Source organism: Chiloscyllium plagiosum, unplaced genomic scaffold (assembly GCF_037043375.1).
Source record: "Chiloscyllium plagiosum isolate Xiang-an unplaced genomic scaffold, Cpla_swu_hap1 HiC_scaffold_15, whole genome shotgun sequence".
NCBI classification, from domain to species: domain Eukaryota; kingdom Metazoa; phylum Chordata; class Chondrichthyes; order Orectolobiformes; family Hemiscylliidae; genus Chiloscyllium; species Chiloscyllium plagiosum.
Window position 1 is genome coordinate 15,226,863 of NW_028270153.1, and position 27,456 is coordinate 15,254,318.

Consider the following 27,456-nt stretch of genomic DNA (forward strand, 5'->3'; position numbering starts at 1 on the left):
GGAGGGGGAGAAATCACATAATCATGTAGCTTATAAAATTCGAGGTTCGTCACATGTGTGGGATGTTACAATGGTGGAAACGGTTTCTGTACCATATTTCCACACTTATGATGAAACTATCAAGTTCTTTCTGCTTGACACAGGACATCAATTGCGAAATACATCTTGTATGTGTGAGGGAATGATGTCTGGTAAGTGAAATATTGTACAACCAGATGGAATATCTGTCAGAATTCATCAGTCACTGGACTCAAAACATTAACTCTGCTTTCTCTCCACAGATGCTGCCAGACCTGCTGAGTTTTGCCAGCAATTTATGTTGTTGTTCAAGATTTTTTTCCCCCAATCACAAGTTAGTGACTACTGTTAGGGAGTCAATTGGCAGATTTGATTGGCTCTTTGTACAAGCTTGAGTGTCCTATCAATGCAAGTTTGTAGTTAAAGAACAGCCACCATCAACGAACCAGCCTATGCCTTGGTAACCAGCAAGGATCAATGGACGCTGAAGAAAACAAGGGAGAACATTAGGGCAAAAATATCACAGAATGTGCAGAGATTATAGATGCACCTAAGGTACCAACTGTGTTTCAGTAATAAACTCTGGTCTCCTGTCGGTCGAGTTTCATTGAAACAAAAGCCAAAGATACCTTCCTTTGTTGATAAGAGTTTATTAACTCTCTAGTGTTTTGAATAGACCACCACCAATTTAACTAATCATTGCAAGAGGCCTGACAGGTAAGATAGATGAACTCAGCCATTGGTTGAGAACATAGGACTGTGCTATCATAGCAATTACAGAGATATGGCTCAGGGATGGACAGCACTGGCAGCTTAACGTTCCAGGCTACAGATGTAATTGGAAGGATAGAGAGGGGGCAAGAGAGGGGAGGGGGAGGTGTGGCGTTTTTGATAAGGGATAGCATTACTGCTGTACTTAGGGAGGATATTCCTAGGAGTACGTCCAGGGAAGTTATTTGGGTGGAACTGAGAAATAAGAAAGGGATGATCACTTTATCGGGATTGTGCTATAGACCCCAATACTCAGCGGGAAATTGAGAAGCAATTTTGTAAGGAGATCTCAAATATCTGTAAGAATAATAGGGTAGTTATGGTGGGGATTTTAACTTTCAAAACATACACTGGGACTGCCATAAATGGCTTGGATGGAGGGGAATTTGTTGAGTGTCTGTACAACACTTAGTATATGGATGAATCTACAAGAGAAAGAGCAAAGGGATCATTTGATTGGCACTACATCCACAGCTTCCACTCCCTCCCCCACTGATGATCAGTAGCAACAGTGTGTACCATCTACAAGATGCACTGCAGAATATCACCAAAGATCCTCAGACAGCACCTTCCAAAACCACGACCACTACCATCTGGAAGGACAAGGGCAGCAGATACATGGGAACACCACCACCTTCAAGTTCCCCTGCGTGTCACTCACCATCCTGACTTGAAATATATTGCCGTTCCTTCACCGTCGCTGGGTCAAAATCCCAGAAGTCCCTCCCTAAGGGCATTGTGGGTCAACCCACAGCAGGTGGACAGCGGCGGTTCAATAAGGCAGCTCACCCCCACCTTCTCAAAGGCAACTAGGGACGGGCAATATATGTTGGTCCAGCCAGCAACGCCCACATCCCACAAATGAATAAAAAATACTAGAACAGATCTAAAAGTTTAATATCTAAATCGGAGTAAGGTCAATTTTGACGGCATTCAGCAAGAACTTTCAACAGCTGACTGGAGGAGACTTTTGCAGGTAAAGGGACAGTTGGAAATTGGGAAGCCTTCAAAAATGAGACAAGGAGAGTGCAGAAGCAGTATGTTCCTGTCAGTGTAAAGAGTCAGGCTGGCAGGTGTAGGGAATGCTGGCTGAGTAGAGAAATTGAGGCTCTGGTCAAGAAAAAGAAGGAAGCATATGACAGATACAGACAGAAATGAATCCGTCAAGGAGTATAAGGGCAATCGGAGTATACTCAACAGGATCCTCAGGAGGGGGCATGAGATAGCTTTGGCAAATGGGGTTAAGGAGTATCCACAAAGAAATTCTACAAATACTTTAAGGGTAAGAGAATAACTAGGGAGAGAATAGGACCCCTTAAAGATCAACAAGGCTGTCCATGCGTGGGACCACGGGAGATGGGTGAGATGCTAAACGAGCATTTTGTGTTAGTATTTACTGTAGAGAAGGACATGGAAGCTAGGAAACTTAGAGAAATAAATAGTCAGTCAGTGAGACAAAAACCAAAAATACCTTTTTTTGTTAATAGAGTTTATTAACTACCTAGTATTTGAATAAATAGTGTTTTTGATTAATATATTGAAAAGTGTCCCTTTTACAGAGGAAGAGTTACTGGACATCTTCAAACTTATTAAGGTGGATAAATCCCTGGGACCTGATCGGGTGTATCCCAGAACTTTGTGGGAAGCTAGGGAAGGAATACTGTGCCCCTTGCTGAGATATTTGTATCATCGATAGCCATTGATAATCTTCCAGTGAGGACTGGAGGTTGGCTATTGTGGTGCCGTTATGTAAGAAAGTTGGTAAGGAAATGCCAGGGATGTATAGACTGGTGAGCCTGACATCAGTGGTGGGTAAGTTGTTGGAGGGGATCCTAGGAACAGAATTTACATATATTTGGAAAGGCGAGGACTGATTAGGGATAGTCAACATGGCTTTGTGCAAGGGAATCATGTCTCACTAACTTGATTGAATTTTTTGAAGAACGAGCAAAGATTATTGATGAAGGCAGACCGGTGTCATGCATGGACCTTAGCAAAACAGTTGACAAGGTTCCACATGGTAGACTTAAAAATGTGTTGCTGGAAAAGCGCAGCAGGTCAGGCAGCATCAAAGGAATAGGAGAATCGACGTTTCGGGCATAAGCCCTTCTTCAGGAATCTTTCCTGAAGAAGGCCTTATGCCCGAAACGTCGATTCTCCTGTTCCTTTGATGCTGCCTGACCTGCTGCGCTTTTCCAGCAACACATTTTTAAGCTCTGATCTCCAGCATCCGCAGTCCTCACTTTCTCCACATGGTAGACTGGTTAGCAAGGTTAGATCACACGGAATCCAAGGAGAGATAGTCATTTGGATACAAAATTGGCTTGAAGGTAGGAGGCAGATGGTGGTGTTGGATGGTTACTCTTTGGATTGGACACTTGTGACTAATGGTTTTCTACAGGGATTGGTGGGGGGTTGACTGCTTTTCAACATTTGTATAAATGACTTGGATATGAACATAGGAGTATTGGTTAGGAAGTTTGCAGATGACACCAAAATTGGATGGTGAAGAAGGATACCCCAAAGTACAATGGGACCTTGATCCGATGGGCTGAGGAGTGGCAGATGGAGTTTAATTTCGATACATGTGAGGTGTTGCATTTTGGAAAGGCAAATCAGGGCAGGACTTATACACTTCATGGTAAGCTCCTGGAGAACAAAGAGACCTTGGAGTGCAGGTTCATAGTTCCTTGATGTGGAGTCACAGATAGACAACATGGTGAAGAAATCATTTGGTATGCTTGATTTTATTGGTCATTGCATTGAGTATAGGAGTTAAGATGCCATGTTACAGCTGTACAGGGCGATGATTAGGCCACTTTTGGAATACTATATTCAATCTTGGTCTCCCTGCTATCAGAAAGATGTTGTGAAACTTGAAAGGGTTCAGAAAAGATTTACAAGGGCGTTGCTAGGATTGGAGGGTTTGAGCCATAGGGAGAGGCTTAACAGGCTAGGGCTGTTTTCTCTGGAGTGTCGGAGGCTGAGGGGTGTTCTTCAAGAAGTTAATAAAATCATGAGGAGCAATGGGAGGGGGAATACTCAAGGCTTTTTCCCCAGGGTAGGGAAGTGCAAAACTAGAGGGCAAAGGTGTAAGGTGAGAGGGGAAAGTTATAAAAGGGACCCAAGACACAACTTTTTCACACAGAAGGTGTGTGTGTGTGGAATGAGCTGCCAGAGGAAGTGGTGGAGTTGGATACAATTACAACATTTATAAGGCACCTGGATGGTATATGAATAGGAAGGGTTTAGGGGGATAGAGGCCAAATGCTGACGAAGGGGACAAGATGAATTTAGGATATCTAGTCAGAATGGACAAGTTGGACCGAAGGGTCTGTTTCCCATGCTGTACATCTCTGTGATTCTAGCTAATATTATTTCTTTCATTATTTATTTTATCTTTCGTTCTGTTAGAACAGTAGTTTGAACTTTGTACGACTAGTGCAGTGACATTACCATTATCCTACAACCTCCCCCCAGTTAGTCTTTCTTTATTAAAAGAATTTCTATATTTTATGACCGACCTATTCAGAGGGATATTATTACACTCCTCTGGAGTACGTGGGTCTTACTTGCAGCTTCTTTGGTTCCATCTGTTCCCCATTTCGTTTAATATCCAGAAGTGCCTGTTGTAGCGTAGTGGTAGTTTTCTACCTCTGAACCAGGGGTTCAAGTCCCACCTGCTCCAGAGGTGTGTAATAACACCTCTGAGAAGGATGACTAGTGAAACATCCAGAAATGTTCATCACATAACTGACTTTTTTTTTGCCCCCATCACCAAATCACCCGTTTTTTTTATCTGTTAAACACCACCAGTAAATCATTCCTATTTTCCAATTGATTAATGTACATGCTAAGCCCATTAAGGGAATGCAGACCATCAACGGTAAGGGGTGTCAGAGTTCCCTATTTGTTCCTACCCAATCAATTAATTCATCAATTAACTCCAATTACCTCTTTGTTTAACTACTTGTTACATGAAAATATTTCCTTGTTCTCTTTAAATAAAACTTTTGCAGACATACAAATAATGAACAAAATGAATGAAAAACAAACAAAATGATTTCTTCCATGTTCTCTGTCATGCAATAAAACTTATATATCCTTCCTTCATTCTCTAAATTAAAATAAAAACATACTTAATTAAAAGCAACGCAAAGAAAGATTTGCATTTTTAAAACCCCTCATTCCATGAGGTGCCATCTGAGGTTCTCTAATGTCTTGGCCTGGGCACCTTTTCTTTCCCCCTAAGCTAACCTGACAACTGATAATGTGCACCAACCAATTTCATTCTTGAAATGTCTTTTGTTATTTTCTTTTATTTGTTTATGGGATGTGGGCATCGCTGGCTGGGCCAGCATTTCTTGCCTGTTTTTAAATGCCCTTGAGAAGGCAGTGGTGAGTGAATGACTGCAACAAATCTGTTTTCCTGATGAAGGGCTTTTGCTCGAAACATCGATGTACCTGCTCTTCGGATGCTGCCTGACCTGCTGTGTCTTTCCAGCACCACTCTGATCTAAACTCTGGTTTCCTGGATCTGCAGTCCTCACTTTTGCCTTATATTGAATTGTGTTCATCTGAAGATTTTAATGTGGCTTGTAGCTCCTTAATGAATGGAACATGTGTACCACTGAATGAGACACAATGCAGTAATGTTATTACCAAGTTTGATTTATTCACAATAACAAAGTAAGACAAAAATACTTTTACACCATGACCACTGAATTTGTCAAATAAATTATACAGCACTATCTTTGCTTGAGTCCAGGTTTTTTTGATTTCCTTTGAGCCAGCACACCTTCCTGATGCCAGCAATTCCAAGAATACAGACCATTTCCCCTTCAATAAAATATATTATTGCATTTATTTGCATTTAGTTGCACTGGATTTAGTTGCAAATCCAAATATTTGCAATGAACCAAACTGTTTATTTCATCCTCATGCAACTCCAATGAACTACACAACTTCAAATGTTGGAAACCATTTGGCATTGACAGCTAGTAACATGTAAAAGTTAACTCTTGATAGGACAGACACTCCCTGTGTCCCAGGGTGCTGCTCAGTGGGAACACACCTTAAAGAAACCTAAGACACATATTGCGAGCTGTGCATTTTCGTTTTGGCTTCCAACCCAAAATACTTCCTTTTTCCAAGTACCTGGAATGTTCAGTCACACCCCATGGAAATGGTGTGCAGATCTTTGGCACTTCCTCCCAAGTGCAGATGATGGATTGAGACAACTTGCATTTTGCACAGTTTCATGCAAGTCGGAGATTATTCAATTCTTTTTCACAATTATGATTGTGTTACAATCTCAATATCTATCTGGTCTCAGCTCTGATTAGCCCATTGTTATGGGTCTACTTTAGTTTGCAACCTCATGCCTTTTCCAAGAGCTGGATACAATATTGCAAAGGGCCAAGATGATGAAATGTTCCACTCGGTGACCAGACAGCTGTCTCAAGTTCCTGTGAACTGGATGTTCTACAGGAAGCAAGGTCTGTGATTGAGAACACAAAGGGGCACGAGGTTGCTTTTCGCTTGCTTTGCAGTTTTGTTACAAAAGCTGCAATCTGATCCTAGGACCTGATGCACAAACATATTTCCGACCCATGTCACCACTAAATGATATCAATTACAAGGAACTGGTCACATTGTAATAGCTCACTCCTCACCCTTATGACATTTTCCGACTCATCCACAAGTTCACAGCCAGCACAGATTTGCTTTTTAATCAAACTGACAAAGGAATCCAACAAATATATTTTTCCCCAGCGAGTAGTTAGAATAAAATTATCAACCACATGGACGAGATGTAGTGAATAGCAGATTCAGTCAAGGGTAAAGCTAGATAGATACATGATGGAGAAAGGAAATGGAAGGGTATTTTGATAGCACTTGTTGAAAAAGTGGGGAGAGTTGGTTTTTGTGGGGTACAATAATGGTGTGGTCTCGTTGGGCACAATGGCTGGAGACTAGGTTTACCCAAAATTGGGAACTGCCTTCACACTCTCTGCTTCTCACAAGGAGATTGTGGCAATTTTCAAAGTTAAAAAATCACACAACACCAGGTTAAAGTCCAACAGGTTTAATCGGAAGCACTAGCTTTTGGAGCGACGCTCCTTCATCAGGTGGTTGATTATTAACTTGGTACACCCCAGTCCAACACCGGCATCTCCAAATCATGGCAATTTTCAAGCCTTGACATGGTGTCCCAGCATGAGGATATTTGGAAAGGACTACAAGAATTGCTGTATAAATTGAGGTTCCAAGTTGAGCAATTCTCTTCTTCATTTTCAAATCTCCCCCTGGCCTTTCCTGCCGCTCCTGAGCACCATCAGCCACAAATCCTCTGAAATATTTCTGCTCATCTAACGCTGGCATCTTGCTTTCCTCTGATGTACGAAAGCTTCCGTCACTGGCCTTAAGAAGAGCAATTCCCTCCCTACAGCTCTCCATCTCCTGTTTCCCTTCTTTAAAACATTGCTAGAAACCCAACTCTTTTACTCTCTTAACCCCCATGGTTTCGGCATTGAAGTAAACAAGGTTCAGAAGTGCCAGAAGAAAATCTGGCTTTAGCTTTTGAAGGGAAAAGTCTCTACCTCAAAACTTTGCCGCAAAAAGCAGCATCTTTTTGAGACGGGACTGGGGGGAGTTTTAAAGCAAACTTGCTGGGAGTGATCTCACAGGATTAAATGGAATGCCAGTTTCACACTAACCAAATATTGCTCTTTGTCAAAACGTGTGGTGCTGGAAAAACACAGCCGGTCAGGCAGCATCTGAGGAGCAAGACAGTCGATGTTTCCAGCATAGCTTATGCTTGAAATGTTGATTCTCCTGCTCCTCGGATGCTGCCTGACCGGCTGTGTTTTTCCAGCACCACACGTTTTGACTCAGATCTCCATCATTTGCAGTCCTCACTTTCTCCGAATATTGCTCTTTGTTGATTAATGGCAACGTAAAGTAAAATTGGGACAGGGTGCAAAATCAGCCATGATGGAGTAAAAATGTGGTAAGTTTTACCAAGAGACCAGCAGCAGGTTCTGCAGTCTAAACTGAAGCCACCGTAGTAGGGGGTGGAGTGCATCAGGTGACCTGAGCAATGCCTCAACTCGGACCTGGGAACCATCCTGAGTTGTAAATGTATCGCCATTCCTTCACTGGCACTGGGTCAATATCCTGGAACATTCTCCCTTATGGCAAGGGAGGGTGCGCACAGCGCAATGACACCAGTGGATCAAGAAGGCAGCTCACCACCACCTTCTCGAGGGCAACCAGCAATGGGCAAGAAATGCTGGCCCAGCTGGGGTCACCCTCATCCCGTGAAAGAACAAAACAACATTGGAGATGGGGCCGAAAAGAGGGATGTTTGACTGGGTCTGAGCATGATAACTCCGACTTGATGGAACCATTCCAAATATATCCAGCTCGACCCAGCAACCTTAGTTAAACCTTTCCTCCATAGTGTAACACTGAGAGCAATGGGCCACATGACCCATTCACGTAAATAAAAAGAGCAACAAAAAGGAACAAAGTGCAGCTTAACTGACCACAGTAAATAACTTAAAGAGAATACAGTGATGTCCACACCAGCCACCCCCCTGAGTTCTTCTCGTTTTGGGGTTAAAGTCCAGCTGAGTTGAAGTTGAGGTGACCGAGATTCCCCATCGTGTTAAGGTTAACATGTCGTTGGCTGCTCTGTAATCGGGCTTGCAGTGTTTTCAAACGTGTTGTTTTGTCACTCATCTTATCGAGGTCCATCTCCTCTGTCATGAACAAGTAAGAGTTGATGGCTTCACGTAGACCCATACTGACGGGTGACTCCTCTCCCGACTCCTTGTTGTCACTGATCAAAACAGAGCTAGAAGAGAAGGAAATGGATAATGAGCATTCCAGCAGGACAAGGACTTCCCGAATTACTCTAATGCACACACACACACATACACACACGCACACACATGCACACACACACAGACACACACACATGCACACACACACAGACACCCACACGCACACACATACACACAGACAGACACACACACACACACACATACACACAGACAGATACCCACACACACGCACACACATACACATAGACAGACACCCACACACACGCACACACAGACACCCACACACACACATACACACACACATACACACAGACAGACAGACACAGACACACACGCACAGACAGACAGACACCCACACACCGCACACACATACACACAGACACACACACACACGCACATGCACACACACACACACACACATACAGACACACATACACTGACACATGCACACACAGGCTTCAGGGAAGACACAGGGGTTTGTGTGCACTGGGCCATTGTTTTTGCCCTAATAATAGGCCAGTTTACAGCTCCATGAGAACATCTCTCTGCAAGCATTGGAAATGTTCCGCTCTGTGCCTTCACCACATGAGGGTTGTGTCTCCACTCCATTCCTCCCATATTCACCAAGCTGCCCCTTTCCTACACCCCCACCTCTCTTCCACCTCCTGCCAATGACAAACCTCTGGATTGCAATCCTACCACACAGCCACAGAGATCTGCAGCACAGAAAAAGACTCCTTCGGCCCATCAAGGCTTCGCTGGTCAAAAAAGCCAGCTGGCTCATTGTCCAGCTGTCTTCTCCTGCTCTGTAATGTGCCCCGAATTGTTTTTTACCCCTCCTTCACATTGGCTGCATGTTGGAGATGGATGTTTGTTGATGATGTGACTGAGGTCTGCATGCTTCATACCTGTCCACTTCGTTCCAGTTGAGCTGAGGATTCTGCACCATGATAGGGTCTGGGTGATGTTGCTGGGCCACGCGAGGTCCCTGAATGTGACAAGGCTCCTTCAAAGTGCAGCACAGTCCCTCACCACATTCTGCAGAGGGGCACAGAGAATGGAGAGTCAGCAAAAGTTGTAAGTGGTTCCGATACAAACCAAGCCCACTGTCAGAAAAAAAGCTAAATAAACAGTATATATTTTCCAAATGACCAACTCACAGGCTTTCCCGGGTTGACCCACCAGCCTTCCCAGCTTGAATCTGCAACCTACCTTCCGTGCCAGCCCAAGACATCCCGATTTAAGAGCTACCTTTCTGTCTTCTGATCGCTCCATTGGCAATGTTAAAAATGCAGGTCCCTTTCAGGGTGAACCAGACCAGCTTCAGGGTTAATTGAGATCAGGAAATGCTCATTGAGTTTGTATAGAAGAGGGGACTCTTGTGTCCTTGCAGTCATCGTGACCTTATATCTGAGCCAGGAGGTCCGGCTTCAAGACCGACCTGCTCAAGAGTTGTATAATAACATCACTGAACAGATTGACCGAAGGAATGATGGTGGTGTAGTGGTAATGTCACTGGACCAGTAATCCAGAGGTCAAGGCTAATGTTCTGGGCATGTAGATTACAAGAGAAGAACTGGACTATGGTGTAGTGATAGTGCCCCTATCTCTGAATCAGGAGGCACAGGTTTAAGTCCCTCCTGCTCCAGAAGTGTGTCATAACGTTCCTGAATGGGTTGGTGTTGGGGGACATTTAACCAGAGGTAGGTACCTCAGAAGCTAGAGCATGTAACTGCTCCCACACTAACACAATTGTAATTTAATCCTCTCCCTCTTTTGCATTTTGTTACTGCTGCAGTGTCTCTGGTGGGTGGTACTTGTTCATTGTTGTTTTTATTAGAAGTATAGGTATAGGTAAAGAGCTGAGTTTTGCATTTAGACTAAGATACACACAGCAGGGGCTAGACTGTTCTATCTCCTCCTCCAATATGCTTTTAATTTAATCTTCTCTGGCACGGTGGTTAGCACTGCTGCTTCACAGCGCCAGAGACCCGGGTTCAATTCCCGCCTCAGGCAACTGTCTGTGTGGAGTTTGCACATTCTCCCCACGTCTGCGTGGGTTTCCTCCCACAGTCCAAAAATGTGCAGGTTAGGTGAATTGGCCATGCTAATTTACCCGTAGCGTTAGGTGAAGGGGTAAATGTAGGGGAATGGGTCTGGGTGCGTTGCTCTTCGGAGGGTCGGTGTGCTCTTGTTGGGCCGAAGGGCCTGTTTCCACACTGTAAGTAATCTATACTCTAATACCTTCCCTTCCTTCAGCTCTGGGGCTGAAGGTACAATTGCCAGGGATGTACAATAGAGTAAAATTGGATGATCTTAGAGATTCCCAAGGGTATCCCAAAGAGTTCAGGTATATAGTCATTGGATAGACATATGGACGAAAATGGGTCATTGGGCAGGCATATAGACATATGGACAAAAATAGAATAGTGAAGGTTAGATGGGCTTTAGATTGGTCCCACAGGTTGGTGTAACATTGAGGGCCGAAGAGCCTGTACTGCGCTGTAATGGTCTATGTCTATAGTACTTTGAAAATGGAGTAAGAAGGCATTTGGTTTGCTTGCCTTCATTGGTCAGAGGAGTTGGGACATCTTATTGAGATACAGGACATTGAGAAGGCCATTTTTAGAGTACAGCATACAATTCTGGTCACCCTGATTTGGAAAGATGTTATTAAACAGGAAAGGATGCAGAAAAGATTAGCAAGGACGTTACCGGGCCGAGGGGTTTGAGTTATAAGTAGAGGTTGGATAGACCAGGACCTTTTTCCCTGGAGCTTAGGAGGTTGAGGGGTGACCTTAAAGAAATTTATAAAATCCTGAGGGGCATATATGAGGTGAATAGCCAAAGTCTTTTCCCTAGCATAGAGGAGTTCAAAACTAGAGGGCATAGGTTTAAGGTGAGAGGGGAAAGGTTTAAAAGGGACCTGAGGGGTAACTTTTTCCACACAGAGAGTGGTGCGTGTATGGAATGAGATGCCAGAGGAAGTGATAGATGCAAGTTCAGTTACAACTTTTGAAGGACATTTCGACAGGTACATGACTTGGAAATGTTTAGAGGGATATGGGTCACATGCAGGCAAATGGGGCGAGTTCAGTTTAGGAAACTTGATCAGCCTGAACGAAGAGTCTGTTTCCATGCTGTATGACTGTATGACTCTGTTATTGTTGCATGGCCTAGGGGGAAGCACTTGTTCATTGTTTGTTTTGTCGATTATTTGGGTGAGTTGTTGGTGGCTTGTAAAAAGAATAGAGCTGGGTTTTCAGGGGATGAAATGCATTATTGCCCCTCCAACACTATTTTGATTTAATCCCTCCTTTTTTTTGCTGTTATTGTCACACCACTCCTGGTGGTTAATGTTGTTAGTTGTTAATAGGATGCATTGATATATTGGTGGGGACTTCAAAAGTAAACAGCTGGGTTTTCAGACGTTTTATGAAATAAAAAGGTAGGGTTTCAATGCCCCTGGTAATGGGAAATTGCTAATTTTGCAAATAAAAACCCGGGTTTTCCCTGAGTCAGGGGTTGGAACCTGAGAAAGTAAAGTATCCAGACAGGAGGCGTACTTGTGCTGAATTATTAAAAGTTGTGAATCTTGGGTTGTCTTCTGTTATCTGATTGGTCCATTAAACATTCATAGCCTTGCCTGTCTTCATACCTGTCACTTGCCCCAGTTTCCAAACCCCCTAAAATCCAACCTCTTACTGAAGTGATTGGAATGAGGTTAGCCAGGTGGACCTCATAGAATATGAGTTCCCTGATTGGGGCTGTTAACCTGATCCAATCAGGGAGCCCTGGCTGACAGATATAAACAGGAGTGTCTCCCCTTCCAACTTTATTTTGATTTAATCCCTGCCCTCCCCTTCACTGTTTGACCACACAGCATTGCCCTTTTGTGAAGGGCACTGCTTGCACCAGCCACTCGGGTGTTTTCCTATCTTCCTGGTGGTGGAACTTGAATAAAGATTCATGCACCTTGTGTCTCATACTGTGTCTCACACCTGCACACACAACATTGGTGCTGGGGAAAAAATAAGCACTACTGGAGTTAGGCGGTAGTGTGGGGGTTAAATAAAAAAAAAGTGAAAAGAAAAAAAGAAAAAAGGGAAAGAAAAACAGAAAGAGAATAAACAGGAGTGTCAGAGGTACTGTTCATGCTGAGAGCTGGCTCTAAGGGAGCTGGATCAACATCAAGGACTCTCCACATAAAATAAAAGGGGTCTAGCTGATGGGATACAGGCCTCTGTGGTGTTACTTCACTTACAAATGTCTAACTCCCCTTCACTTCCACCACTGATATCAGCTGCATGAAAACCTGGAAAAATCGCACGTGCTTTGAGAGTTTGTGTGAGGTGTACCTGAATAATAATCCACCATATCGTGCAGAGATGGGACAGTGAGCCGAGGGGAGATGTAGAACCAGCCGTTGGGTAGGCGATGAATGCGGTAGTGTTTGATGGAATCCCATGATGCATTGTTGGATCGTCGAACAGACAATGAATAGGAACCTGAGGAAACAAGAGAAGGGAACATGAACATTCGGAACTGTAAGACAGGAATGAGTCAGGGAGTACTTAGGGCTACCACAATATCCTTTTCTCAATCTTCAATTCCAACTTGGAAAGATAAGTGCAGGAATTATATAATATTACAATGACATGAAAACAAGTATATCTGTATATATTATATATATAGGAATTACATTGTTTGACGTAGTCCAATGTTACAATCTGGAACGCAGTGCCTGGAAGAATGGTGGAAGAAGTTTAAGAGTAACTTTCTGAAAGGAAGGCGGATGTACACCCCCAGTGGTGGAGGCTGGTACAACATTTAAAAGGTATCTGGATGGATACACGTATAGGAAGGGTTTAGAGGGATGTGGGCCAAATGCTGGCAAATGGGACTCGATTAATTTAGGATATCTGGTCAGCATGGACGAGTTGGGCCGAAGGGTCTGTTTCCGTGCTGTACATCTCTAAGTCTCTATAACGAACTTCTGGTCTTCAATTACCTGATCCCTCGGGAGCCAAATAAACACCTGCTACCACTTCAAAACAGTACCTTGAGGGCTGTAAAGTGTGTTAGATTCACTGACATAACATAAACCCAAGGGTTTTATTTGCATATAACCTATTTTCACACCAGGCCTTCCATCGCCAGACATTGAAATGACATGGTAGTCTTGTTGCAGCAGTGGCAGGGTTAATGGGTTAGCCACACGCATCTGTGAAAGGATGGATGTGGCACTCGACAATGCAGCCCCCAGACGGTGGTCTGAGGATTCAGCTTCCTGTCACCTGTGACTGTCGTTCTTGGTTGATACCTCATGCCACCTGCTCAGGGGAGTGCGGTCTGACAGGCACTACCATCCGATGCTGATAAACACCTGCCAGCCAGCATCTTACACTGACAGAGAACTTTTATCTGGTTTCCTTTCTTTATCATCTCTGGGAGGGGGAGCTTTTTCACACTTCAGATTTGCACACCAAACTTTATCACTTGCTGAGTTTTATTTTGTTCATTCCTAACCATTCATATAAAAATATTTTGAAAACATTACAGTTGTACTCTCTGGAGTAAAAGTATCTACTAACTGTACCTGGGATTGAATTATCAGTACTTGTATTTTAATCCTTACGTTGCCAAATTAAATTAAACTTTGTAGACTTCTGGTGTCAACAGCTGTATTCCAGTGCAGCTGATAACTCAGCAGGGTAAGGGCTGCTCACCGTATAACTGTGGACTCTTACTGCAGCAAGGTTAGGGTTGGGGAACAATGGAGTTGTTCATTTCAGTAGAATAACACCTTAAACTAATTTGTGACCAATTTTGAAGTATACTTGTTCACAGTTAATAACTGAAGTGTGATAAATACCTCCATGCTGATCAGAACAGCTGTTCAGCATGAGAGCCAGCTTCATGTGCTGTGTTATTTCCTAAGGCAGATCTTACTGTTGGCTTTATACAGACCCCATCTATGAGGTGGTTTCAAACCAATTTCTGTATTTGTGAGTTCCACATCCCTGCAGTCCATGTGGTGTACATTTCTATTTGCAATGTTGGTTTAAAAATATAGTATGGTGATTATCACTGAGACAATTCTAAGAAAGACCTGCATTTGTACAGGTCCTTCCCCTGGCCACAGAATGCTCACAACAATGTAACTAGAGTTTTTGTGGTGTAGTCACTGTTGTAAATGTAAGAAATGTAGCAGCCAGTTTGCAAACAGTAAGCTCCTATACACAGTGTGATGATGACTAGATAATTGTTCACCCAGCATTGTAGGTGAACAATAAATATTAGCTGGGGTACCAGGAATGAGTCCCCTGTTATTTTTTGAAATAGCAAGGTGGGATCTATTACATCCAAATGAGAGGGCTGGTGCAGATTCTCTTTAATGTACCCTCTGACTGACTGCACCAATGATAGTGCAACACTCCCCCAGTACCGCACTGGACTGAGTACCTTGACTGACTCAAATCTGGGAATGGGTCCAAAGATGTACAGGTTAGGTGGATTGGCCATGCTAAATTGCCCCATAGTGTCCAAGGATGTGAGGGTGAGGTGGATTAGCCAAGGCTATAGGGTAGCAAGGTGGGTCTGGGTAGGATGCTCTTCAGAGGGTTGGTGTGGATTCAATGGGAATTAAACACTTAAACCACTGCTGGCAGAGAGATGTGAGTGATACTGACTGACCCACAGCTGATAAACTTTATTGTTCAGATCTTGCTGATTAATTCAATACAAGCCTTTGAAATGTACAGAAAGGACTTGGCTCGCTTTAGAAACAGAAACTAATTAATCAGAGATATTCTTAATGAGTCAGTTTTATTATTTTCTAAATGTCATGATAATATTTTTTGACTTTTAGCTTTGGGTGCCTACTAGTTTTCTGGTTTTGATTAATTTGCTGCTGAGCTTTTTAGTGAAAGAATACACTTATTAATAAACATAAGCAAGCAATAAGTAAATTGTCCCCAAAAAGTTTTCTTGAGCAATAATTTTGCAAATGTTTCTTATCAGACATGAAAGAGTTTCCCCCTCTGCATTCTGTACTCGAGAGCTTTTCACTTTACAGATGCAATCATTCAAAGAAGCTAGTAACATGTTGATTGCATCAATGTGTAAAAGTGTACAGATCTGTTTAATACACAGGACACTCTGTACTGATAAAACATCAATACAATGTCTGCCATCGTACAGTAGTTTAACCATGTGACTTCCTCGTGCTGTCTCAAAGGTAAATACTTACCGATTTGTTAGCATTTACGTATTTTGCCTTCATTTATTTACTATTAATTTCACATGCTATGGACAAGGTGGTTAATTCAGTTTTATAGTATATGCTTCAGAATTGCGTCAGTAGCGATGGTTTAATGCCCATTCCAGCTGAGGTAGGCCTGAGACCTGCTCCCTTGCCCTGGCACTGGGCAGGTAAAAACCACTGCTGACAAAAGGAAAGGAATACTGGCATCAGAGGCAGGCCAGAGAAAGTTCACTAGGTTGGAACGGACAATTTTATGTTCTGGACATTTTATTTCTTTGCACCTTAGATGGCACTGTAACTATAGGGAGGGACTGCCTTATGAGATGAGGCTGAGTAGGTTAGGCCTGTTCTTGGAATATAGAAGAATGAGAGGCAAAGCCCACATGGAATGGAAAAAACAACACATGCTGCTGTTTATTTATTACATTTTAGCTGTGACAGAGACTGATGTTTATAAATAAGCCATGATCTTAAGGGCAGCACGGTGGCGCAGTGGTTAGCACTACTGCCTCACAGCGCTAGAGACCTGGATTTAATTCCAGCCTCGGGCGACTGTCTGTGTGGAGTCTGCACGTTCTCCCCGTGTCTGCGTGGGTTTCCTCCGGGTGCTCCGGTTTCCTCCCACAGTCCAAAGATGTGCAGGTTAGATGGATTGGCCATGCTAAATTGCCCCCTAATATCCAAGGATGTGAGGGTGAGGTGGATTAGCTATGGAAATAGGGTAGCGGGGTGGGTCTGCTCTTCAGAGGATTGATGTGGATTCAATGGGCCGAATGGCCTGTTTCCACATTGATTGGATTCTATGATCTTGTTTATGCTATCAATATGATAATTAATTTTATGGGATTTTATTAACACTCCAATCTACTCAGAAAAGTTACTTTTTCTCCTGATAATGAAATAAAAACAGAAAGTGCTGGAGAGAGAAACTGTTAATGTTTCAAGTGCAGCGTAACTTTTTCAGAAGAAGCGGCTCAAAACATTAGCTTTCTCTCCACAGCAGCTGCCAGATCTGCTGAGTTTCTCCAGTATTCTCTGTTTCAGCTCGATCTGCAGTAGTTTGCTTTTCTCCCAACAATGAATTGGCCCTTTATAAATGAGAGAAAGAGAAACTTTCTTTCACTCAGAGGATTGTGAATTTTTACAATTCTCTACCACAGAGGGCTGTGGATGCTCAGTTGAGGAATATATTTAGCAGAGAGTGTGGGGCTATTTTCACTAAAGGGAAAAAAGGAGTATAAAGTGGGAATACAGAGTTGAGGTAAAACCATAGGAAAATTCCAGTACAACTTGCAAATGACACATACTGCCCAATGTACCTTATGGGTGGCACAGTGGCACAGTGATTAGCACTGCTGCCTCGCAGCACCAGGGTCCCAGGTTCGATTCCAGCCTCTGGCGACTGCCTGTGTGAAGTTTGTGCATTCTCCCCGTGTCTGTGTGGGGATGTGCAGGTCAGGTGAATTGGCCATGCTAAATTGCCCATAGTGTTAGGTGCATTAGTCAGAGGAAGAATGGGTCTGGATGGGTTACTCTTCGGAGGGTCGGTGTGGACTTGTTGGGCCGAAGGGCCTGTTTCCACCCTTTAGGTAATCTAAAAAAATGGAGCTGCAATACAATGTTCATGTCCAAGTATTAATGTTCCTTTACTGGATTTTCCTAAGGGTCAGCCATAATATCCGAACCGCCTACTCCTGGTTATATTTCCTGTGCCTTATGTTCCCTGGAATCTGGCATCGAGCCCAATGTGGAATGGGCAATTTTACATTCTGGAAAAGCACAGCAGGTCAGGCAGCGTCCGAGGAGCAGGTGAATCGACGTTTTGGGCATAAACCCCTCATCAGGAATGAGGAATAAAAGGGTTGATGAAGAGCTTAAGCCTGGAACATCGACTCTCCTGCTCCTCAGATGCTGCCTGACCTGCTGTGCTTTTCCAGTACCACACTCTCGACTCTGATCTCCAGCATCTGCAGTCCTCACTTTCTCCTAGTTGTACGTCCTGGGCTTTCACTTCTGCAATGCTGGACATTCTATTTCTTTATACCTGAGATATAAACGTTTAATTGTACTCATTGAGTATATGTGACAGTAAAGTTCATTCATTTCAATTTTTCCTTTGCCTACCTTTTCTGGTCTGACTTTCTCTGATCATGAAAGCCCCTGACCGGTTGCTAGGTAACAGAAGCAGTTCCTCTGCCTTCTCTCTGCTGATACCTTCAAACAGCCATCTGTGGGCGGGAGGGAAGAAAGAACAAAGAAAGTGAGAAGGTGCAAAGGAGTGGCGCAGTTAGTTGAACCTGATCTGTAATTTCCTGGTATTCATACACATGGTGTTGGTGATGGATGACACATTAGCACCCACCAGGTCAGGTCTTGTCATTCCCCAGCACTTCAACTCAACGCGTAACAGATTGAGGAGGTGGTGACAGAGAAACACATTTATATTGTGCTTTTCATGAACCCAGGACATCGCAAAGTGAATTGGACATGAAAACTCAGAGCAGGAGTAAGTAATTCAACTCCTTGACCCTGCTCTGCCATTGATTACAATCATGGCTGGTCTCACCTCGGCCTCCAATCCATTTTCCTGCCCGCTCCCCATCACACTTCAGCCCAGTCCTAATTACAAATCAGTCTACCTTCTCCTTAAATGTTTTCGGTGTCCTGGCATTCACAGAATCACACAACGCCGAAAACGCCCTTCGGCCCATCAGGTCTGTACTGATACTACTACGACTAAAGGCATGCTAAACCCAATTTCCTGCACTTGTCCTATATCCTTGAATGTTATAATATTTCAGGGAATTGGTTTAGCTCAGTTGGTTGGATTGTTGATTTACAGAATGATGCTAACAGCGTGCATTCAATTAGGAGAAAATGAGGAAAGCAGATGCTGGAGATCAGAGCTTAAAAATGTGTTGCTGGAAAAGCGCAGCAGGTCAGGCAGCATCAATGGAGCAGGAGAATCGACGTTTCGGGCATAAGCCCTTCTTCAGGAATCATTCCTGAATCATTCCAGCATTCCTGAAGAAGGGCTTATGCCCGAAACGTCGATTCTCCTGCTCCTTTGATGCTGCCTGACCTGCTGAGCTTTTCCAGCAACACATTTTTAAGCGTGTGTTCAATTCCCAACACCGATTTGAGGTTACTGTGAAGGACCCGCTTTCTCAACCTCTTCCCTCCCCTGAGGTCTGGTGACCCTCAGGTTAAATCGCCACCAGTCGCTTCTGTCTCTAATGAGAGAGCAGCCCCTATGGTCTGGTAAGACTAGAGTGACACAACAACAAAAAGAAATTTCAAATGTTCTTTGAAATATGCTGTAAGGTTTCCGGCTTCCTCTACCTTCCCAGGCATTCTTGGATAGTGAATCACCAGATTCACGACCCTTCAAGAGAGTAATTTCTCTTCTTCTCTGTTTTAAATCTACTACTGTTCAGCCTAAAACTATGACCTCTCGTTCTTAACTTCTCTATGTTTCTAAAGTGTAGCCAATGCTACGATAGGGGAAACTCAGCGACCAAGGTGCGCTCAGTAAGATCCCACAGATAGAAACGATGAGCAGATAATCTGCATTTCTGATTTCCAGAACCTGCAGTTCTTTGGTGTTTTTCTTCTGTTCTGCGTTATTTTGATGTTGGTTGCAGGCTGTCTAAAACATTTGACAATATACGCTATTCACTGTCCTTTGAAATAGTGCCTTAAGATTTTGTACGCTGGGCATGCTATGTCGACTTGCATTTAAAAGCCAGAGCCTCTAATTATGAAGCACTCCCTCAGTACTGTGCAGAATTAGAGTCATAGTCATAGAGATGTACAGCATGGAAACAGACCCTTCGGTCCAACCCGTCCATGCCGACCAGATATCCCAATCTAGTCCCACCTGCCAGCACCTGGCCCATATCCCTCCAAACCCTTCCTATTCATATACCCATCCAAATGCCTCTTAAATGTTGAAATTGTACCAGCCTCTACCACTTCCGCTGGCAGCTCATTCCATACACGTATCACCCTCTGCATGAAAATGTTGCCCCTGAGGTCTCTTTTATATCTTTCCCCTCTCACCCTAAACCTATGCCCTCTAGTTCTGGACTCCCCAACCCCAGGGAAAAGACTTTGTCTATTTACCCTATCTATGCTCCTCATAATTTTGTAAACCTCTACAAGGTCACCCCTCAGCCTCCGACGCTCCAGGGAAAACAGCCCCAATCTGTTCAGCCTCTCCCTATAGCTCAAATCCTCCAACCCTGGCAACATACTTGTAAATCTTTTCTGAACCCTTTCAAGTTTCACAACATCTTTCCGATAGGAAGGAGACCAGAATTACATGCAATATTCCAACAGTGGCCTAACCAATGTCCTGTACAGCTGCAACATGACCTCCCAACTCCTGTAGGAGAAAGTGAGGACTGCAGATGCTGGAGATCAGAGCTGAAAATGTGTTGCTGGAACAGCGCAGCAGGTCAGGCAGCATCCAAGGAACAGGAGAATCGACGTTTCGGAAGGGCTGATGCCCGAAACGTCGATTCTCCTGCTCCTTGGATGCTGCCTGACCTGCTGCGCTGTTCCAGCAACACATTTTCAGCTCCCTACTCCTGTACTCAATACTCTGACCGATAAAAGAAAGCATACTCTCATCTCTGGAAAAGCTCTGCAAACCATAATCTTCTGACTGCGAGAATGAAAATGCTGGCCATTTTGAAAGTGACTGTTCAAGGAAATAGAACGAAAGGAACCCTGAATACTGCATGTGACAGCGGAAAATGGAGTGAGGTCTGTAGTTGCTGAGAATTTTCCTGCTACTTCAGTAGAAACAGGAACCTTTCAACTAGAAACTGTTTCCTGTCACTGCAATGATATGAATACAACGTCGAGCGTATGGAAAATGAGGAACTCTCTTTACCTGTGATACACCTTGGCCGCATAATTGCAAGGGATGTGACATTCTTTGCCAGTTGCCAAGGACACCACTTTCCACCAATCGCCTTCCCTACAATTTAACAGAAAAGAAATTCATTCAAAAAAACTTATTGAAACACACAAAATTCTTCGTGGGCTTGACAAGGTAGATGCAGAAAAGCTGCTTTCCCTTGTGGGAGAGTCTAGGAACAGAGAGCAGATTCTCAGAGTAAGGGGTCACCCATTTAAGGCAGCGATGAGAAGTAGTGAATCTATGCAATGCTTTACCACAGAGGGCTGTTGAGGCCTGGTCATTAAGTACATTCAAGGCTGAGATGGACACATTTTTAGTTACTGAGGGGATCAAGGGTTATGGGGGGGGAAAGGCAGGAAAGTGGAGTTGGGGATTATCAGATCAGCTACTCAATGGGCTGAATGGCCTACTTCCGTTCTTGCCTCTTCTGGTCTAACTTCATTTGCATTTTAATCAGCACGTTTCCCCAGTGTCAATGCTCATTCCCTGCAGACAACAACAGAACGTGCTTTAAGCAACTCACTAAAATTAACCACATTTGCCAAAAATTGAATCCCTTTTAAGTAGAAGCTGTCTTTTCACAAATTCAAAGTACATGTGAGATCCCAACCAGTCTTTATATTTTATTCCATGCAGGCTCTTATAGATGACTGCATTAATCGTTTAAGTTACAATTAACTAATTGCTTTAACAACACAAATATTTGACAGAGTACATTGCAATCAAGTTTATTTTCTGAAGCCCTTATTCATGAGTTCTGTGTGGCAGGCCTGATCTACAAAACAAGGAGTAAGTTCCCAAACCCACCCCAGCCAGAATGGAGATTGAGCCCCATGCTATGGACTGCAAGCCGGACTGTACCAGTTTCTTGAACCTTCCCCCCTTCCTCCCCGCCACCCCACTTGCAGGGCATCTGAGTTGCCGTGGTAACATGAACGACTACCAGCTTCAGTCTTCCTGCCAAAGTAAAACGGGGAACCGCTCAGTTCTTGCTCATCGCCTTAAAATGTAAATTTGATTTCCTGCGTGTGGTAAAAATGCCATCATTATTTGCAACTACACAGTAACTCGGTGAGAAATTCCAATGTGTTGTTTGTTCCTTTTACCCCATTGGAATGATTGTACAGGCCAGAATGAGAAGCTTTCTCTGTCTACTTTTATGAATAAAGTATATTTTCGCAACAAAGAATACCATGCATTCTGGACCTTTGGACAGTGATGGTGGGGGTGCCACCACTGCTCCCCTCACATGGGTGACTTGGAATCTCCCAATCTTATAGGTGCACGTTGAAAGGATTTACAAATTGATACTTGTTTGGCCACATTATGAATGCATCTTCCTTACCCATTGAGTTGTGAGGTGTGACCTGGACCCAGATTTTCTGGCTCAGAGGTAGGGACAATACCCAATGCTTAACAATATTCTGCAGTCTAATTTGAGAATATCAGCACAGCATAGAACATAGAACAAAGAACATAGAAAAATACAGCGCAGTACAGGCCCTTTGGCCCTCGATGTTGCGCCGATCCAAGCCCACCTAACCTAAACTATCCCACTATCCTCCAAATGCCTATCCAATGCCCGTTTAAATACCCATAAAGAGGGAGAGTCCACCACTGCTATTGGCAGGGCATTCCATGAACTCACGACTCGCTGAGTAAAGAACCTACCCCTAACATCTGTCCTATACCTACCACCCCTTAATTTAAAGCTATGCCCCCTCATAATAGCTGACTCCATACGTGGAAACAGTGAATAATAAGGGAAGGTTTAGCGTTTCTGGGTTTGTACCTCACCTCCAACAGGAAGCAAGTTAACTCATCCCCTTAAGCCATACAATCCATAGTAAAGTGGTAAATACACAATGACATTAATAATCAGTATACTTCCATGAATCTCTCTGTTTCACCACTTGTAGCAAACCCCTAAGTTATGTTGCCTCTCAAACAGCAAACAACAGAATTTCATGTAAATGCATTAATACTTTCTTGTTATGTTGCCAAATTAGGTTGGGTGCATTTCTGGAGGCGTTATCACGTGACTTCCCACCATCAACCACCCCTCCCCCAGGGTCCTGCGGTGTTAATCTACCTTCTCGGAGCAATGCTAAAGTAAACAAGTTCTTAATCACCTTCACTGGATGATTCTCAACCCATAGTCAAATCGGTCTTTCCCCATTCTACATTGTTTCATATCAACCAAAGAAGGGAAAGTGTTTAAAGAAAATGGGGGGAAAGAAGCACAGAATTTATTTCCAGATATTAAGTACCCTTCTGTGGGGAGGGTGGTTAATTGTATTTGCTGCTAATATCGCGCACAGTGGCCTTAACCCAATGGTTTTCAGGAAGGTCAGACTGTCAGGAATCTGAGTTGAAGTATTTATGATACCTATTGCTGGAGGTCAGGGATAGAAGAGAAGGGAGATCTTTAATGTTCACACCACAAGTGTATTGGAGAACTCTGTCTGGTTTGGAGGCCTTTGGGATTTTATGTATGGGCGCACAGGGAAATCCAATCAATAAAATGATTTTCCCACATTCTAAAGAGTTAACGGTTGCACCCACAGTTAAAAACATGTCCATCACAGCCGCATGTAGAATAATACTTACTCGCTAACAACATTCAGTCTCTCGCCCACACTAATAACAGGTTCAGTATCAGATGTTGACGGGTAATTATACAGTGCCACTACCGTCATAACTTTGCTAATATCTAGAAAAAAGAAAACAAAGTTTTGAAGGCATTAGAAACCTTTTTCTTAGCAAAATTTAGGATTAGTATAAAGGTGTCAACCACGACACAAAATCAAAATGGCCTTCCTGTCACCCTTCCCATTGTTTCTCAAAATACAAGAACCTACAAATGATTCTGACCGGAATAAGAGATGAGCTTGTAATGTTATAACTGCACAGTTGCAACTTCTGTCATACGAATGGGTAGTTCCCCATTGTTGGCACCAACCATTATTTTTCTACTAAAATATCTTTAATAATGTACAGCAATGCCCATTGGATTTAACATTCACCTTTTGTTCTGGCCAGAAAGAAACTACGCTTTTTAGAAGATGATACATTTAGACTGGGATTACCATAGAAACATGAAATATAGAACAGTATAGTGCAGTACCCTTCAGCCCATCATGTCTGTGCTGACCATGAAGCCATTCTAAACTAATCCCATCTGCCTGCACACAGTCTGTATCCCTCTAATACCAGGCTGGTCATGTGTCTGTTTAAATGCCTGTTAAACGTCTCTGTTGTATCTGCTTCTACCACCTCCCCTGGCAGTGCGTTCCAGGCACCTACCACCCTCTGTGTAAAAAAATTTGCCTCGCACACCTCCTTTAAACTTCCCCCCTCTCACCTTAACCCTATGCTCCCTAGTATTTGCCATTTCCACCCTGGGAGAAAGACCCCGTCTATCCACCCTATCCATGCCTCTCATAATTTTATTTACCTCTAACAGATCATCTGTCAGCCTCTAGCACTCTAGCGAAAACAACCCAAGTTTGTCCGACCTCTCCTTATAGCTAATCCACTCCAATCCAGGCGACATCCTGGTAAACCTCCTTTGCACTTCTCCAAAGTCTCCACATCCTTCCTATAGTGTGTTACACCAGAACTATAAACAATACTCCACAAGCGGCCTAACTAAAGTCTTGTACAGCTGTAACATGACTTGACAGCTTTTATACTTAATGCTCTGATCAATGAAGGCAAGCATGTTGTATGCCTTCTTTACCATGTACCCACTTGGTTGTCACTTTAAGGGAACTATGGACTTGCATCCCAAGATCCCTCTGTATGTCAATGCTCCTAAGAGCCCTGCTGTATACTTTTGTCTTGCATTTGACCTCCCAAAATGCACCACCTCACACTTGTCAAGATTAAACTCCATCTGCCATTTCTCTGCCCAACTTTCTAACTGATGTATTATCCTGCTGCATCCTTTGATATCCTTCCCCATATCCAAAGCTCCACCAATAGTTGGTGCCATCCGCAAACTTCCTATTCAGACCTCCTATGTTTTCATCCAAATCGTTTATGTATCTTACAAACAACAGAGGTCCCAGCACTGATCCTTGTGAAACACCACTGGCCGTAGACCTGCAGTCAGACCAGTTAAATGTCTGACTGCATGGAGCTGCTTGAGAAAGTGGAGGAGCTTTTCAGGACTCAGTAGATATGGAAGTGTTAGAGACATCTCAATGATTGACGCGTGTGCTTCCAGACAACAGAAGTAAAATTATACTGATCTAAAAGTAGTGGTGACCACATTAATTCACATCGAGACCACCAATTGTATAACAAAAAAAGTCTCCGATATGTTCAGATAATAGGAACAGAAGGAGGCCATTTAGCCCCTGAACCCAATTACTGGAATCAAGGCTGATTTCTGATCTAAATCCAATTACCCATCTTTGCCCTACATTCTTTAATACCTTTGATTAACAAGGTCTATCGTTCTCAGTTCAAAGGCTGACAATTCACAGCGGCATCAATTGTCATTTGCAAAAGGGAATTCCAGCTGTCAAGAGTCACTTTTGTGTATATGTGTTACTTGACTTCATCTTGGGAAGATCTGGCTCTATTTTTTTAAGACTCTGTGGTTCCAGATTTCCAACCAATCTTTGTTGATTCTGTCGGGAACTTCTAGGAGAAAGTGAGGACTGCAGATGCTGGAGATCAGAGCTGAAAATGTGTTGCTGGAAAAGCGCAGCAGGTCAGGATGCTGCCTGACCTGCGGCGCTTTTCCAGCAACACATTTTCAGCTCTGTCGGGAACTTCACCAACATTGTCTCTTATTTATTCTCAAGATATGGGTGACACTGCAGGCTGGGGAGATGCCGGTGTTGGACTGGGCTGGACAATGTTAAAAATCACACAACACCAGGTTATAGTCCAATGGGTTTACTTGGAAGCACAAGCTTTCGGAGCACCTTGTTGAAGAACCACCTGATGAAGAAGCAGTGCTTCAAAAGCAAATGCTTTCAAGTAAACCTGTGGGACTATAACCTGGTGTTGTGTGATTTTTAATATTTATTATCCACTTTTAGTTGCCTGGAGAAGGTAGTGATGGATCAACTACTCTTTGAGCATCTACTATATCCTACAATGAAACTGGGGCTCTGTCTGCGCTGGTCAATCTATGTGCAGTAACCTCCCCGGATCCAGGGTGGACCGGGAATGGGGTGTCTGTTAGATGAAGCTGCTGACTGCATGAGCAATGCTAGTGGTGGCTGGGAGATGTTGCAACTAGAAGATGAATGTGCCTTTTCAGAACGATGTGGAGGAGCCGGTGTTGGACTGGGGTAGACAAAGTTAAAAATCACACAACACCAGGTTATAGTCCTACAGGTTTATTTGGAAGCACTAGCTTTTGGAGCGCTGCTCCTTCATCAGATTTTTAACCTTTTAAGAACAAGGGGCCAGGAGCTCTCATAAATACCAGTGTACCTGGCCATGATAGGTGATTCTGACTTTATCGATAAGGTAACTCTTGAACTAGCTTTAATAAAGCATCTGATCCATTATTTCCTCCCAATTGCTAGTACCAGTCAAAACCTGTTATCCGAATCTCAAGCACCTGGATTTTGAATCTCGGATGCTGGTTGCATGAGAATTCCAGGATCCGGATAACAGCATCTTTATTGTAATTTGATGTAAACTCTTCCAGCACACAGCTTGCACAGCAGTGGCCAGGAGGCGGTACCCTGATCATTCATTAACCATTCCCCAACTTCCCCCTTCCTCTTCCCCGCTCAGGGGTGCCCTCTGGTGGAGGGTATATCTTACCTGGAGAGAGTTGGTTGGTTGGGTTGGATGAAATCATGGTCATGTTCTGGTGCCTGCACTTGCTGGGTCGGCTGCCCATAATGTCCACGCCCCACGGAACTGCTCGTTACTGTTTTAAACAGCAGAGGCTGCAAAGGAAGGAGAAGGAAGATCCAATGAGCACCCGTGGTTCAATGATAATTGAAATGTGTCAGCCCCAGACAGTGAGCGGAAAGGGTTTGCTGATGTCGAACCCACTCCTGCCCTCAGACATACATCTTCCAGTGTCCCCTTGCCCACCATCTGCAAGGCACAAGTCTGGAGTGAGGTGGAATACTTGTCAGTTGCCTCGATGAGTGCAGCTTCCAAAGATACTCAAAAAGCTTAGCACCATCCAAGACAAAGCATCCCCACTTGATTGTGGCCCCATCCACTACCTTCAACATTGTCTTCCTTCACTGCCGGTGTGCATGTCCAATGTGCACAGAGAGATGCAAAGGATCCTTTGACAGCACCTTCCAAACCTGCAACCTCGAACACCTGGAGGAGCAAGGGAAGCAGACGCTTAAATGCACCAGCTGCAAGTTCCTCTCCAAGCCACACGCCATTCAGACGTGGCAATATATCTCCATTCCTTCGCTGTCACTGGGTCAAAACCCTGGCACTCCCTCCCTAACAGCACTGCAGACAGCTTGAAACAATGCCACAGCAAAGGCGATTAGGGGTGGGTAATAAATGCTGGCCTGGTGACTATGAATGTTGTTGTAACAAACACAGAGAATGCTGAAGAAACTCAGCAGGTCCTGCAGCATCTGTGGAGTGAGAAACAGAGTGACTGTTTCAAG

The 27,456-nt window shown here is 43.7% G+C and overlaps 1 protein-coding gene across 1 annotated transcript in view; it reads right to left on the reverse strand.

Moving 5' to 3' along the window:
• Window positions 1-5,439: 5,439 nt before the first annotated feature.
• Window positions 5,440-27,456, reverse strand: part of LOC122560262 (src-like-adapter 2) — a 34,617-nt gene continuing 12,600 nt past the window's right edge. The window contains exons 2-8 of the mRNA XM_043710775.2: window positions 26,633-26,760; window positions 23,447-23,549; window positions 20,807-20,893; window positions 18,031-18,134; window positions 12,998-13,147; window positions 9,548-9,677; window positions 5,440-8,650 (exon numbers count right to left, since the gene is read on the reverse strand). Coding sequence (XP_043566710.1) covers window positions 8,413-8,650; window positions 9,548-9,677; window positions 12,998-13,147; window positions 18,031-18,134; window positions 20,807-20,893; window positions 23,447-23,549; window positions 26,633-26,711 — 891 coding nt within the window. The 5' untranslated portion in view covers window positions 26,712-26,760 and the 3' untranslated portion in view covers window positions 5,440-8,412. The remainder of the gene's footprint in view (window positions 8,651-9,547; window positions 9,678-12,997; window positions 13,148-18,030; window positions 18,135-20,806; window positions 20,894-23,446; window positions 23,550-26,632; window positions 26,761-27,456) is intronic.